Genomic DNA, 17,414 nt, shown 5'->3' with positions numbered 1-17,414 from the left:
AACGTTACATTTTTAGTTACATCAAGGAGATTAAAAAAAAAAAACTCCTCCTTGGTTACATATAGCCCGGCCGAAGACCTTGATACAACGTACTCAGTTTAGAACTGAGTGACTCATGTTGCATATACTACACAAAGTTACACCGCGATATGTTTTGCTGCATATGCTTCGTCATGTCAAGGAGGTTCTATCTTCGAAAATAAGATCCGTTCTGTTACATATAATACAGTCAGCGTAAATCACGCACCATATAATCGGTCATTCTGCTTCATTTGGTTTATTTCATTTGTTAATCTTCTTGTAATTATGCAAAAGTAGCTGATAACACACTTGTAACTTTGACAAAGACGTTCACATGTTTGAAAGGTTGCTTCTATGTGATGCAAAACCACTTCCAGAATTTGAATACGTCCGTCACCTAGCAATGTAAACACGATAATTTATTCATGCTGTAGAAGAACCACAAACATCCCAGACAACCACAGTCGGTAACGACGATATTGAGTTTTGGAATAATGTGACATTATCCATCGTTGTTATTTTGTAAAACATAAAATAAAAACATCACGTAGTTCTACTGTACTTGTACAAGTCACTGTCACAACTTGAATCTTGTAACCGTAGTAGGTAAAAAGATCTCTGAATCTGATGACCCGTGCGCAACGGCTGCAGTAAATTGTCAAATATAACGCTATGTACTCAAGTCGTATTGTTTTTGTTTTTTTCAGTCCTTCCTTCTATTCTATATTACCGGCATTGAAAGGGACCAGCTCACAAAATACATGCTGTAAACTAAAGGAAGCCCTACAAAGATTTCCTTTGTAATGTATTGACGGTATTTAACAGCCAGTAATCGATGGACAATAGGTGTGAAATATTCCTCCCTGCCCCTCGCGTGCCACCAGTTTAGTGTTAATTAGTTACTCTGCATTTGAAAGAGCGGACTTCATGGGCGTTGCCCTCGCTAAAAATCCACTGAATGGGAATCAGAGCTAGGCCCCCTCCCACCCCAATTCTTGTACGGGAAAGCTTCAGTGACTTCTCCAGCTGCCAATCCAGTCTCAAATCTATTTTTCACACAATACAAACTCTATCAAGGACATTCATAGTCACAAATGTGCTTTAAAATGTACTTACCTGGCGACTAGTCCCGAAGTTTGCGGCTATTTTTTTGTTTCATGTTGTTGCAATGTACAAAGTGACACCTAGCAACTGTAGTATGAAATGCAGCAAAAATCCCCAAGTGTAGGGAAATTTACCTCATTAACATAATCTATGTCAGATAAATTATTGGCACAATAAACCGGTATTGTAAAACTTTTTGACCCACAATGAGTATGCATTATTCTTTATTACAAAATAAATTCCTTCTGATGCAATTTTTGATATATCTTTATGATAAACATGGGTTAAAGCGTAGATTTATTTTCGCTGGACCCCATACGCCTAAAATACAGTTTTAATACTGGCCTGCAATGTACCCTTGTCTAACTAAGCCATAAAATTTGGCAAAGAGAAAAGGGCCTTTTGAAGGGCCTTTGGAAGGGCTGGGTTAACATTGCTTGAACCATTGATCCATCGAACCATGTAAAGATCGGGCCTCATTACCTTGCCGGGCCTTAGCCCGGCAAGGTAAAAAAGGAAAATTAAATCCTCATAGAAACTCTTATGTCTTTAATATGAAATATGACATTATGACGTCATTTAGATAATAATGGCGGCCATGTTGGTTTTTGACTGATGACGTAATGAAATAAGCATAAATTATAGATTTTGAATGATGAAAATAACATTGAATTTCCTAGAATTTATTTGTTGTTAGAAAACAAGTGTATATTACCAAGAAAACCTTGTTTAAATCGAAATTAACAATTTTTTGCACACAAAAAAATGCGTTTTAGAATTCCGTTGCCATGACAACCCAAATAAATGATAAACTTACTTTATTGAATAGAAATCTTTGCTAAGTGTATTTTGTGATATATTACAAAGTTTTGTACCTTTAGCACTAGCCGTTCGTGAGTTATGCGACATAAACATTGCTGGGGGCCTCAAAATTCCCCTTACTGGTCAGAATAGGTTTAGTGTAAAACGTGGTCCTTCTGATCGTTTGCAAAAATTATGATGATGAGCTGAAATTTTCAACACTTTAACATGTCAAAATATTCATCTTACATTGACGAAGAAATGGATGTACAATGATGACCGATAAGTATTGGAACTGAGATTTTATTAACAAAACATTTTGGGGTCCAGAAAAAACATTGCACCAGTGATGTTATTATACAGTCAAACCTGCCCGAGCGACCACCTCTTCTCAGCGACCACCTGGCCATTTCGACCGCTTTTTCTCGGTCCCGATTTTTTTTCCCATTGACGTAAGCATTAAGCGACCTTTTCTCAACGACCACCTGGCCAACGCGACCGCGACCGGCCCAAATCGGGACCCATTACGACCGCATCATTTTCAAAATTGAGGTTTTCATCGATTTTTGATGATGTGCCGAAATCGTTATAAGAAAATCCGAATTTAGTTGTTACAGAAGATTTAAAAAAAATCTATATCATTATAAAGTGAACGAATGCTGAAACGTATATAGCCTCATACTTTTTAAAGAAAGATCTGTGTAGCTCATACGTTTTTAAGAAACGTGTGAGTGCTTTTGTCCAACTGTACTGTACATTCACCCGTGGGTAAGTACACTATCGGGACGTACCGGGCATCGAATTCGAAAGGTGCACCGTAGTTATTTCAGATCAAGAACATAGCGACGCATTAAGGCTTGTATAGTAGTTAACTGACAGCATCAAAGTTCCCTTACTGTCTAAAACGTTAGTGTACAAATACTTCAGCTTTAAAACACTGTATCGTATAAAAATTCGATAAAAGCTTGTGGTTAAATTTACAATTTACAGTGTGCGTGTTGTATTTGACATTAAATACTGTACCTCGCTTCTTTGCGTGTGTGCAGTGTGATTGATATTTGCCATTCAACACAGCGGAAACCATTTATACTTTGCATCGGGCATGTTTTGAGTCGATACTCCTCTCAGCGACCACCTGTCCAAATCGACCGTTTTTTTCCGGTCCCCCGGGTGGTCGACTTGGGCAGGTTTGACTGTATTTGTAAAACATATTACATCGTCGATTGCTCGTACATTTCTCAAGATAGTACGTCATTTGATCAAAGCTGTATAATTTTCAAGGACAATTTGAGCGATCACGTTTTTTAATATTTTGCCAAGATCTTTGGCACCTATTTTGTAGTCAGTAGTTGTAATTGAGATGCGTCGATTAGGTTTAACATCAAGGTAATAACATACTCCATAAAGCAATAGAAATTTGTCTCCAATACTATTATTGTTCCCTACATGTGTCATGATAATTATTTTCATTTAACTAACAAATAGAGGACACCATTCTTTTGAGTGCAGGAAAGCTGTCCTTTTACAAAGCTTCTATTGAGGAAACCTATGACTAAAGGATTGTATCCTGCAGCAGAAAAATTGGTAAAGTTCTGTTGTTTGCCCGTCTAACCCTTGGCTGCAGTTTCTCATTGTTCTTGTTCCGTCAACACAGGGAAATTTACATCACTGAAAAAGGCTCCGTATTTATCTAATTTAAATAGTGTTTCTCGGTATTTTGTCTGGTGGTTTAACAATCCCACCTGATCAGTAATTATTGATCAATTTTCATTTATAAGACTAGTTATAACATTTCGTGTAGCACGTGCCTTTTCCAGCCTGGATATATATCTCAAACTCCGACTTTTTCTTGTTCTTCTGTTGTTGTAGTTATTTAGTAGTGGATAAGCCGCTGTTTTTCAAGTCTCATTTAAGATCATTAAATTTAAGATCGAAGTTTTCCACTCTGGTTCACAGACATGTCCATTAAAAACAGCCATATGGTCACTAGATGGACGAAACAAATTTTACAGCTGACACTTTTGTCAAAAACCATTTCATTTACAAAGATGTAATCAAATTGCCTGTCCACAACGGGGTTCCTTTTGACCAGGTGTAATCTTTATCAGTAGGATGGAAAATTCTCTAAAGACCAATAAGTAAGTTTCCTGCATACATATAACATTAATACGTTTTGTCTTACATATTGGAAGACAGTTCCTCGTACAGATCTTTTCCAAAGACATTGGGTATTGATGCTAAGGAAACGCACCATTGCTAGCTAGTAGTAATGTCGGAAGTAATATCTTATACATACAGGAATACGATTATATTATGCTAATAGCGATGTATATTCGCATGATAGAACATGATCTAAGTAAAAATAAGCGTTTTAATTGATGTTTTTTTATGTATCTGTTGTCTGAAAACTCTAATAGGGGAGACCTCCCCCGTTTAGCTTATATGTTATATAGTCAAAACGTATATGAAATGTTGCGTATTTCTGTTGAAGATACGACATGTTTTATCGTTGAATCCGCGCAGTTAAAGCGAACTAGGGGAGACCTCCCCCATTTAGCTTAATATATGTTGCCAAAACGTATATGAAATGTTGCGTATTTCTGTTGACCATACGACGTGTTTAATATTTGAATCCGTGCAGTTTAAGTGAACTAGGGGAGACCACCCCCGTTTAGCTTATATGTTGCCAAGATGTATATGAAATGTTACGAATTTCTGTTGAACATACGACATGTTTAATCTTTGATTCTGCGTAGTTTAAGCGAACGGGGGGCACCAGTCCCATTTTTTTTATTGGCTTATACAGTTTCAAAGGTTTTATGAAATGTTGCGTATTTCTGCTGAACATACGGCATGTTTGAAGCGCAGTTTATGCGAAAAGGAGGGGGCCCTTCACTTTTAATATACCGCATATATCTTCTGAACCTCCAGGGTCTAACTCAGGCCGCCTGTTTTTTTGTGGCAAGTTGAGCCGAGAGCGAAGCACCGGTAGAAATCCCGACTCCTACACTAATATCTCCATGACTCAACCTCTACTTGAAGAATACAGAAACATGTCAGTCATTTCGCGCTAGAGTCTACAACCCACAAAGTGTCCACGCAATTGTCTAAATACACACAAACAAGCTTGCCATCACATTTATTAAGGCTAGAAATTGTACATTTACTACCACGGAGATTTACTAAAAATTAATATGTTGATAAAACTGCAAAGGTCGACTCTTTATAAAATGTGTCTGCAATGGGGTTATCTTGATAAATTATAATTGGTGTGTGTAAGCAAGGAGGTTAGAATGTTATATGTAGCATTGTCCTAACCTTTTTGACTCTAACCTGAGCATACACGCCCCAGTTCAAGAAACGAAGGCCAACATGAACTCCAAAGAACATTTCGCAAAATCGGCAGGACTTTAACGCATACAGGAAAGCACTTTCAGTTCATGTTTTCTGTTCCGTGGAAGCCTTCTTGTGCTGGAATCAGCAGATTGAATCTCTCCTTACACAATAGATAGAATTCGTTGCTAATCAGGACATCTCTCCAACTCAGCCTCGTCGGCGGAATTGAGTACACAGCCACCACTGTCACCCAAGCATACACTATAGCCAATATTGTCATGTTTTGAAATGTTTCGTAATATTGTTTTGTATTTACAAGGGGTGATCAATATGTCCCTGGCATCACCAAGAAATAGTTAGCACAACTCAGATTTCTACACGTTATTTAAAGTACAGAGTCTTTTATTGAAGTTTTCCGACTTTTAGATTATTTTGATCATTATTTTGCAGGCAACACCTGGCAAAGGTAGATAAGAGAGACGACGAAAATAGACAAATAGCTGCGATCAGTTCTTAGGGAATACTTATCAAACATTTTGACAATGTTTTTGGAAGAATTTAAGGCAAAAGGAACTCGACCCACACGTCTCATTACAGTTTAACTTTGTTTTCATGCCAATTGCCTACTGATTTTGAAAATGCGTTTCCTGCAAAGTAATGACTTTAACGCTTTGACGTTTGGAGGATATTGATAAAAGACTTCATACTACGAAGATATGTGCTCTAAAAGTTGAAATGAGATAGTATTTCTAGGTGAGGCCGAGAAGTTCTTGATCTCCCCTTGTAGTAATATAACATTTCAAACGTCAACACATTAAAACAACTGTTACTCATCTCATATATATTTTTAAGTTTTTAATCCCAAGGAGAGAATCACCCACTCGGTATGTTAAAATCGACTTTATTGGAATATTTCTTTATTATAATTCCACTTTTATGCCTTATTCTTTATTTTAATTTTTGTTGCTGTTTTTATTTACTTTTTTAATGTTTCGGTTCGTCTCCCCACTTCTTGTCCATTGTTTCCTAAAGCAGTCAACGTTATGCATGTATTGGTTGTATATATTCCTTTTCAGTGCATTTTTTTTATTAACACGACGGTACGAGGTGTAGTTTCCAGCATCGAATCCTCTCTTCATGTGGCGAATTGAGCAAATCTCACAAGCGGCTATCCGGAGCCTTCCAAGAGCAGATAGAAAAAACTCTGTAAAGAAATAAAGATGGTATCAATATAAATAATGGGTTTTTGATTAAACATTTAGCACGATGTGCGATTAATTTAGCCGGAATATTCATTTTGAATCAATCTAAACATACAGCTGTTTGATAAAAAGAATATATGAAATAACCGGAACAAGAAACAATAAATACTAGTAAGACCATCTCATAAAGCAACCTTGTTCGCTTCGCTCACTCGGTGGTTTCATTTGTTAGTTATAACAAATAACCAGGCGTTATGACGCCAAATAGACTCTGGAGAGGGTTATTGACCCTTAATTACTATTAGTCTTATCTTTTTTTTTTCAAATACATTTTTGTATTGTATTTTTTATAAGCTGGATACCTTATCATGATAATGCATAAGGTCTGAATAAGTAAGTATGTCCAAACAACTGTAAATGATATTACGTGCAGTATCTTTGATAAAATAATCGCAAAAGTACTGCTAAAACAAAAAGTGTGGGGCATCTTGCCTCATGAAAAATAGTACGTGTATGGATGAAACTATCAGCAAACACTTTTCTTTTCAATATAGGGAATTATGTAATGAATCATATATCTTTGGTTGAACAGACTTATTTGGTTGAAATTGAGGAAGCTTTTTGTTAACCTTTATTGCCTGAAAAGTGAATAAATGTTCTGTTTAACCCTATCAGACTGGGCTTTTTTGGCATTCCCTTGACGGGGGGAGGCGTGAGCCACCCCCAACCTCCACCCCCTTCGTATTTTCAAATGCTGTAATGTCAACAAATTTGCAGGCGGTGATATACTCGTCGAGTTTTATAATTCCTAAAATGTCAATATCATTATGATGTAATATGACATAATTTTGACATCATTGATTAATATTTTGGCTAAAATTTCCATTATACCTAAATATTTCACACACAAAGTTACCAATAAGTTTAAGACTTCTGTCAAAAGCTAACTCAACAACGTTAAAATGACGTCATCTCTAGTTTAGCTATCCAGCATCGTGAATTACCAACCATAATTGTGTTACGAAGCATTGTTTTCAACATATAACGCTAAAACCCATGGCCATTGAAAATGGATTGAAAACGTTCACATGTTTGCTGTTAGAAAATACCAAGTAGTGATGAAATCCGAGTAAAATAAGCTGGTTATATTTTCCATCAAAATATTGTCGGCCATCTTGGATTTTGACTAATGACGTCATCTTATTGGCAGAATTTATGAATATTCAATCATAAATTTTCAACAAAGATGTGTAAGACATCAAAGGTATATAAAAAGAAGTTAATTTTCAATGGAAAGTCTTTAAATCACATTGTTTTAACCAAAATTAGCGATTTTTGTAAAATTGCCTTTCAGAAAGCCGTTGCCATGGCAGCAAGATAAATTAAAAACTTACTCTTTTTTCATTGAAAATGTTAACAATATTCTAGGCAAAGTCAGCATGTTTGGTTTTTCTAGTACAAGCCATTGGGGAGCTATACGACGTCAAAATTTGCGCAAGCCCTTTTAGCCCGTCTGTCTGGATAAGGTTAGCATTGGCATTGCATAGGGTTTCACTTCGTTTTATTTGAATTAACTGCTATTTGATAAAAAAAGTTTTTACTGAAAATTTAAAATGACTCGTTGAATTTATTATTGAAAAGTTATGTTTGGCATTGAGCAGACTATGTGTACCTCCGTGTCCCAATCGTGCCAATGCGGGATGTGGGTCAAATCCGACAGCTTTCACTTCATTGGTAGAAGCAAGAAATGCATTCAGTCCGACATCATTTGCATAGAACCCTGAAATATAAGTAAAGTGTAAAGTAATATAAACTTGGCAAGAGAAGTGTTATGTTTGATCTGGCTGAATATATTATATAGTTGTTGATAAGTAATTTTTAACGTAAAAAAGCTAATTATCTTTTTCACAAAGTATTTTTCAGGCTCTTCTTCTTCCCAGATTACTGCTCTTTTCTTACAAATATAAAATATTATGTAATTTAGTGAAAAATTGCATAATTAGATGTGAATTAGACTTAATCTGATGATGTATTCGTTCCTTATCATGAAGTATAAGTAGCTTATTATCCCTGAACCCAATCTTGACGCGGGGGGGGGGCGTTACTGCCGAAGAGTCTGGTAGGACAAATTATATATATATATATATATATATATATATATATGATATATATATTGAGAGATGTCAAGACGTCGTTATAGAAAGCCAGCCTGTCTGAACACTCACTAAGAGTTTACAGAAATGAGTTCGCTATTCTCTTTCCCTATTGTATCACCGGACAGTATCTGAGTTCTTCTCCACCCGTGATGAATTTGTTCATATGGTAAACTAGTATTCTAATTAGAAAGAATTGTTTGGCAGAGTATCAAAACTCTTACCAGGAAAGTTTTTGACTGCCATGTAATATCCAGGGTCTGTCTTTTGGTCAATGCAGGTTCGGGACTTGTTTCCAAAAATATCCAAGGTCGTAGCAAATAAGTGACCTGCAACAGCTACGCTCACCTGCAGAAAATCAACAAAAGTCTGATCATAGGTATTTTGTTACCAGTATACGTATTTAGGGGAAAATGTACAATTAAATCAAATAGTGCTTTTGTTAGACCTTGGATTCACCTGACAAGTTTTAATTTGATAAGGGTACACGCTAATTTGCAGCCCTCGTGCTATAAGACTTCAGGAGAGGACAGCTATTTCTCTAGCAGGCTGCCGAAAAGACTGAAACAGTAATGACAAATGACACCATGTATTAGTCTCAGAGCTCAGAATATTTCGTTTGGGCATTGTAAACAGACTAAGTTTTTAGTCGAATTTAGTCGTAACTATAGCTTGTTTAAAACACACACAAAAAAGGAAGTTACGATGCAGTGTCATTAAAAGTCGCCAAAATCTGAGTATGTCCAGCTTTAATCACACCCTACTTACACACAATAGCAAGGGTCGTGAGTGAGCTGCCATGCGGCGCCACTCAGGTAACCTCAACACGTCAGTAATTTCCCCAGATGCGACCGGAGGACTGTAGATTTTAAACCACATCGGGAAGGACCCCTACTCGTATTGTGTGATCTTTAATGTCATCAAGGTGTGGCTATCCTTAAACATGGGGAGAGCAATGCTCTGTTGACAAACACAAACGCACACACATATTAACAATACACAAAGTCACAAAACTCTAACTCATTATATTTGATTAATGTGACGATTGTTAATACTTACAAGGTGAAAATTGGTATTATCCAGAAATGATACGAGCATGCCTAGCTTTGTTTCTTCTGTGATCATCATATCATCATCTTGGTAGAAAAAGTATTCAGTCGATACTTGGGATAATCCAAGGTTTCGGCCAGCAAAATAACCCTTAAAATTGAAAAAGGTGTTTATCATACGTGAAATAACAATTGACATGTCAATGGCGTTTAATCACCGACTACCTAACATCAGTACAATAAACCATTGCAACCTACAAAAGAATATAAAGACTATCTGAGTAAATTGTGAAAGAACAATATTTGCTGAAGTAATCGGTGATTGATAAGGCAATTCCATTTAGACTCCTGTGATACCGTATCAACTTCAACCTGAGCAAAACAACAGGGGCTGCTTTGAAAAAAAAATGTTTTAGGATATTTTACAGTACATGGTCATGAGATCGGGGCGTTAACTTAACCCTATCCAACTTGACACAATTTCAAGCGAGGACACGCCATTAAGTCGATTCGTTCTCTTGCAAAGTAACCTATTACCACATACTGATCTAGTGGCACGCGAGGGACAGGGATGAATAGTTCACACCAATTGTCTGTTGATTAACGATATTTCTTCGCTTGTTATTTGGAGTCGAACGTTATATTTCATAATGTAGTAAAGCCGCATTCTTACCTTGAAAGTTGGAACTGCGTACCATGATTCTTTTACGTTCAATTTTAGAAATACATTTAACGTTACAAGGTTTGTATCGAGACTGTATATTGTGGCCATAGATTTATCTGCAAGGTCTCCCTTCGATTTGTTTCTTTTCACAGACGAGTTTCAAATACATGTTTGTAAACAACACCGCCAAATCTGTAATGTTTCACCAATAAATTACCAGTACCACTTCAATGTATTTCAATGAATACACAGAAATAGCAAAAATAGATAGTATCAAGAAGGTAGTGGAATGTGCAAAAGAAGCAAAGCCTTATGAAAGCAATATATATATAGTATATATTTTAATATGTACGATCGTTTTAGTGATCAATAGTGAAATATTATCGTAAAACAGTAAGCCAACTTGGATTCGTACCCGACACCATAAGGTCTATTCGTTAATACACTACGCCACTATACATTTTTATTTGAATCGGTGTGCTGATACGACTGAAGTGACGGATCGCGTGATAATACGAGACAAAAATTGTTGCAGGTCCATCATTTCAAAATCTGAAGTCCTAAGATCTTCCCATAATCGTCACCGTTTGTTCATCATTGTAAACTTTTCAAACCGTAATAAATAGCACAAGAAGGTTACTGTAAATGCATTTAAGTTCGCGGGGATTTAATTTCGCGGTAGCGGGAAAAAGGACTTTTCGCGGTGGTTTTAATTTCGCGGTAGCACCATGCACTGTAGTAACTTAATGCCCTGGAAAAATGTTCGTGGTGGTTTTAAATTCGCGGTGAAATGGCTAACGCGAAAACCGCGAACATTAATCCACCGCGAACATTTCTGCATTTACAGTATATAGGTCAACGATGCCAGCTTTGTTCGAGTTTATGCGATTTACATGATGATCAGGGTCAGAATGTCCCGCCACTCGTTCGGGCTATTCACACCGTTGTAACTGTCGTTGACCTGCCAGTAGCAATAAGAATGGCCCTCGCTAGAAAGATACTGGGTGTGGGGCATGGAGGCTGCTTAAATTGTCCTCGCCAAATCTGACGTCGTATGTCTACTAAACAGCTTGTGCTAGAACAACAAGTCTACGCGAGTTATCCTAGATTATTGCTGGCAACAATTTGCAAAAAATCGAGTAAGTTTATGATTTTTCGTGTTGCCACATTTTACAAAGGCATATTTTCCAAAAATCACAATGTTTTGTTTAATCAATGGGTTCTAAGTTTTTATTCCTAAATCATATTTATTTCCATACAATTTTAACATCTAACATACCTTAGTGTGACATTTATAAATCAAGATGCATAAATTATGCTAATGTTAGACGAAATTTGTCGAAATCCAAGATAGCCTATAATAAAATGGTAAACGTATAACAAGTTTATTTTAACTCGGATTTCAGCATTATTTGGTGATTTCATACAGAAAAGATTCATGTGAACTTTTCAACCCGTTTCATAGGATTTTAGGGTTATTTGTCGAAAAAGATGTATCTTAAGACATTGAAGGTTGATAATCCAAAATGTCGGATAGCTAAAGCACAGATGACGTAATTCAATCACGTCATTTTGACGTCTAAAGGAAACTGTGTAAGCCACGCCCTGTTAGTTTCGTTTATCATTTGTTTATATATCCAAGATACAGACCGTATATGCTGGCATCCTAAAGTGGTCCACGTTGCTACTTTGGAAACTAGTGAATAGGTGGTCAGGTGTATCATCAGCAACAACTATTCTTGTCCCAGGGTACAGTTGATCAACAGCTTTAATTGCATTTCGAAGTCTACTATAACGAAGAAATGTCTTGACAGCAACAGTCACTCTATCCTGAATCTGGCCTTCAAATGGAATATAAAAATGTTAAAATAACTAATGAGACATTACATTTTTAAGTTAATGAATGGTTTGAGTGCCACACGTTATAAGCAAAAACAACCAATGATATTGCTAATGTTGCAAATAGCCAATGAAAGGTTCGCTTTAAACAATAGTAGAAAGTGATGAGAAGTCACATTACCTTTTCCTTCGATAAACAGCCAGGGCAGTTGTAAATGTTGAATATGTATTGGTATGGTCACAGTTGTCTCCGAAAAACGAATTTTAGCTAAAAGGAAATAGGGTAACAATGGACTTTTAAGTCCTATAACTCTAAAACGTCGTGCCGTAGGGCCACCAAATTTTTACGACATAATGTCGACATAATATCTAAATTGTATTTGACGTTTGACGTTACGTTGACGTAAGTTGGCGTAATTATGACGTCATCAATTTGATTATATTGGCAGGACCCATGAAAAAAGGGTATTCTCAGAAAACTTCATGTTATGCTACAAAAATGTAACAACAAGTGCAGATAACCGAATTATAATATTTATTACGACTTGCGTTGCTAATAGCAACATCAATGACGTCAAAATGACGTTTTAAAATGACGTTATGCACATCTGAGAGACGAGTTGGGCTCCGCCATATTATATCGACCACCTTGCAATTTTAAAAGCACTTTTTTTGCAACAAATAACCACAAAGGGCAATAGACTAGATTCATTCATTTAGATGGTTTTTCATTAAAAAATACCAGGTGGTTACAAATTTTAAGGGATAACTAGCTTGTTATTCTTGATCCGGCCATACGGTCCGCCATCTTGGATTTTGGGATGATGACGTCATAAAATTAGCATAATCTATGCATATATTATTATGAAAGATATGCTTAACAATATAATATTTTATTTATGTAACAAAATAGCAGTAATATAGCAAATAAATGTGAAAAATCATGATGGTCTTCGTGGTGGCAGAACGAGAGGCAGACTGACCACGACGGGGCAATAAAGCAAATAATGCCGTCTTTCTCACATAACGCCAGAAAGGCTTACGCCAAAGCCACAAATTTCATGTCTTTTCCCAAAATTTAGTTTGCAACTTTTTTTCATCATCTTAGTTGTGTCGCCATGGCAACCATTTTCTTTTTTTGAAGAAAATCGCAAAGATTCTTACAAAGTATTTTTAATTTGTTTTTGCTATATTACTGCTGTTTTCTTTCATAACCAAAGTCCTATGTTATCTAGAATATTATTCCTAATCAAATATGTATCATTTTTTTTCCTTTGTATTATGTTGATAGGTAACACCAACGTTTTTTTGCAGTTTTGGAAACGTATCCTATTTTCTCTATAAATAACTTGAATATATACTTTACCGAAGTCAACGATGTTGGCGTCAAACTCTGTATTTCTATACACGATGTACTTTAGCTGGAGATTTAGCAGGGATGGACTCCGTGTCGAGATGGTTAGTGTGTTGGCACCAATTCCGTTGACGTATACCCCTCGTACACGCCCAGCCAGTTGGAATCTTCCTCTGGTAGCATTTATCTGAAACTATGACAGAAGTAATCTTATTGGCTTGGGGATGATACAAATGCGAGTCTAAAAGGTAGGTATCAAAATGCTTTGGCAGGACGTAGATGTACCGATATCAAATAGGAGGGCATTCTTATCATATGCACCATATCAATACCTTTATAACTTCAACAGATAAACGTTCATTGTCTTTGGTTTAAATAAATTTTGATAAGAGTTTAGTAATCTAAAGAAATCTAAAGTTTATTGGCAGTTGTAAGAAAATTAAGAAAATAGGGGCCAATCTAATGTTTAAACGTATTTGTAAAAATAGTAAGATACGTCTGATAGTAGCAATGCGTTTTTACTTTATGTATCTTATCTTCTGATGATTTTTTCTTTGTTTATAAAAGAATATATGTAAGTGTAAATTCCATGTCGACTATGCGACCGTTTGATATTTTCATTATACAAAATCAAATCTTAAAAAAGCACAGTTCAAGAGTTTATCCCAAGTCTTTTGGAAAATAAGTAAACACCAAATATTTATTATTATAATACGATCTAATTTCTAAATAGGGTTTGGAAATGCTACAAGTAAATAATACAAAACTTTACCTCCATTTGCTTGTTGCTGCGAACATCACTGATATTGAATAGCTCCACTCGAATCCCTGTGTAGTAAAAACGTCAAACCTATTCAAACCGGGCTTTTGACGGACTTCGACGGACCACCCCTTATAACTCCGTAATTCTGTAAGGACTAATCACATGATTACCAACATTTGGAGAGAGAAAATGAAGACATTATCTATAGAAATTCTCATCAATTTAACAGTATCATAACCTAATGTGATGAAATTATGACGTCATTAGTTTGACAGTATTGGCTCGAACCAGGAGAAAGTATTTTCAGTAAGCTTTTAACCCTATTCAGACCGGGCTTTTTTGGTCATCCCTGGACGGGGGGGGGAGGCTTTTGAGGCCCTCCACTTCTAAGTCCTATAACTCTAACACGACGTGCCGTAGGGCCACCAAATTTTCAGGACATGATGTCGACATAATATCTGACAAGTATTTGACGTTTGACGTTACGTTGACGTAAGTTGGCGTAATTATGACGTCATCAATTTGATTATATTGGCAGGACCCATGAAAAAAGGGTATTTTCAGAAAACTTCAAGTTATGCTACAAAAATGTAACAAAAAATGCAGATAACAGAATAATAATGTTAGATGGTTTTTGATGAAAAAATATCAGGAAGTTACAAGTGGCTGGTAAAACTATATGAAGACCAGATAAAGAAAACTATTGCCTTCAGTATGCTACAGGCACCCATGTAGTTTACACCATTGGTGGCCTGGCAGAGAAAGTTTACTTAGTACAAGTTACTCTTCAAATCATGTTTGAAATCTAGAGACGACCACATAAGAATTTGAAGTAAGACTACACTTCATAAAGAAATTAGCTTGTAGAACACTTAGCACAAAATATGAAGTAATGGCAACACTTAGCTGCTTTTCAGTGTGAGACATCAGCTGGCAGTTACATGTACAGTTCTACAGAGCATAGGTCTGAACTGGTTCCTTACTATCAGTCAGCTATTACAAACCATGTTTCTGCACACAAAACTCATGAGAGCTATAAACAGTGAGGAAGATATTTTCATTTTCAAAATGTAGAAGCAAATAGATGCTTTGATACAATTTTGACAAGGCTAATTTGAAATTTGAAGAAAGTTTTTTTTAAGAGAACTGCATTATCTTATCATCACATGATATTATCTAATTGAAACAATGCCTTATGTAACTTTGTTAATTACTTCGGGCATTACGTATAAATTAATTATGTTCCAATGAAATGCAGTGCTTTGAACCAGTACAGTATAAAAACCTGTGACCAGCAATATTCTAATAATCTGCCTCTGACCATTGTTTCTATCAGATGGACAGACTGGGATGTTTATTAGTTTATGCGGTCGTGGGGGTCAATCTGCCATTCAAACTTTTGGACAAGTCACAGTGGGAGCACTTCCTTATTGTTCTTGAACTGGGAAAGGAAAACCCAAGTTTAAGAAATGATACGGATAAATAACAGCAAGTGCGTATAACAGAACGATAACGTTTGTTACGACTTGATAGTCACTAGTGCCCCCCCCCCCCTTTAGCGTTATCACCCCACCCCAGAGAACTTACTAGTACTTCTCGTATTGGCTACTACATATTAGGTGCGATACCTGGTGCTATACTGCACCTCGAAGTAACATAGTTTGTGTGTAAATAGTACGTATATGTCAATTTCTTTTTGCAGCAAGAACGTTAATATTAAGACTATAGACGGAGTTCTCTATCAAGCTTGAGTACTTATATAATTTTAAAATTGAAGTTTGTGATTTAAACAAATCAACTTCTAGAATGCCATGTTAACCTGTTCCTGCTTTAGCCGGGAAAGACGAGGTCGTTAGTGTTTTTACCCCCAGGGGCGATACTGCTGTGACACTGGTTTTAAATGACTTGCAAATGAAGCAACATGATGGCGACTTTTTTATTGATCTTTTTTTTTTAAAGGTTGCTTTTTAATTTTCAAGATAGGGACTGATTGAATTGTAACCATATGTTGCAGTTTCAACTCGGTTAGCAGAGCATGTTTGGAGTCATGGGCCTAAATTACAGAGCATCATAAGTGCCCATTTCTCTTCGAGGGCACTTAAGTGAAATTCAACTGTATCCAGTCGTCCCGTAAGTTATGTAAGGGTATTTGATCAAAACTAATTCTTACAAGCTAGTTTGAGATATTTTCTTACTATCGTCGTTAATTCAATTTGATTGTGTAATATGGGAAGTCATGGAAACAACATCCTACCAAAGAACAGTTGTTTGGCAATATGCCCGCCATATCAACCATCCTCCGGGAGCGTAAGACCAGATTTGCCGGTCATTGCTTTAGGAACAAAGCAGAGCTTGCTAGTGAAATCATACTGTGGAAGCCAACACACGGGTATGCACATGCTGGGCGATCTCGACTAACATGCATAGACCAGCTTGCTCGTGCTGTGGGGTTGCGGGTTGAGGACTTAGAGAGCGCTATGGGGGATAGAGCCGTTTGGAAGGGGAGAGTGGACCTGGTCCAGGCAAGTAGCCCGCGACGATAATAATGATGATAAATCTGGGCATCCGTTACATCGATCAGACTTATTCTTTTGTTTAGTATCCATCCTAAGTTGTGTGTGTCTTGTGTTTGTGCATTTCTTCTTTATTTTGTTTTCCCTTTTTAGCTCAATAAGTAAAGCTATTGTCAGTACTATGAATTTTGGATACAAGTTGCTGTATAACGCGATAACGCGGCTAAAAAAAGTAACAATTTGGAGACAATGGCACAGGGTGCAACCATCATTTTCACAACTGTCGCACGACCTTTCTCCGCTGTGGGAATTTGTATTTTTTGACATTTTCTTTGAATAATTTATCGCCAAATGGGTCTTGGTAAATTTATTCACTACTACAAGTCTATTTGAAAGAAATACTTACGCATTCGTTTTAGTCAATACTGACCGGGTGACCCACCTGTAAAATCTTTAACCAATCACGGAAAGTTTCCAATAGTGACATCAGTGATTGGCGTATAGTTCGCAGCAATAATGATTTCTCCAAAGTGGGAATTTTTCATGCACTTCTTGACCATCAAAATCATGGAGTGAAATAGCCAATCCTTTAGGTTTATTTGTACAACATATATA

The 17,414-nt window shown here is 36.5% G+C and overlaps 1 protein-coding gene across 1 annotated transcript in view; it reads right to left on the bottom strand.

Annotated features, from left to right (window-relative positions):
- Positions 1–6,011: 6,011 nt before the first annotated feature.
- Positions 6,012–17,414, bottom strand: part of LOC118423730 (beta-1,4 N-acetylgalactosaminyltransferase 2-like) — an 11,660-nt gene continuing 257 nt past the window's right edge. The window contains exons 2-10 of the mRNA XM_035831969.1: positions 14,296–14,351; positions 13,536–13,716; positions 12,351–12,437; positions 11,981–12,171; positions 9,677–9,817; positions 8,842–8,965; positions 8,137–8,244; positions 6,367–6,466; positions 6,012–6,042 (exon numbers count right to left, since the gene is read on the bottom strand). Of these exons, the coding sequence (XP_035687862.1) occupies positions 6,012–6,042; positions 6,367–6,466; positions 8,137–8,244; positions 8,842–8,965; positions 9,677–9,817; positions 11,981–12,171; positions 12,351–12,437; positions 13,536–13,716; positions 14,296–14,351 (1,019 nt within the window). The remainder of the gene's footprint in view (positions 6,043–6,366; positions 6,467–8,136; positions 8,245–8,841; positions 8,966–9,676; positions 9,818–11,980; positions 12,172–12,350; positions 12,438–13,535; positions 13,717–14,295; positions 14,352–17,414) is intronic.

The sequence above is a fragment of the Branchiostoma floridae genome, chromosome 1 (assembly GCF_000003815.2).
Source record: "Branchiostoma floridae strain S238N-H82 chromosome 1, Bfl_VNyyK, whole genome shotgun sequence".
Lineage (NCBI taxonomy): Eukaryota > Metazoa > Chordata > Leptocardii > Amphioxiformes > Branchiostomatidae > Branchiostoma > Branchiostoma floridae.
Note: the sequence above shows the minus strand (reverse complement) of the source record. Positions and strands in the feature narration are given on the sequence as shown.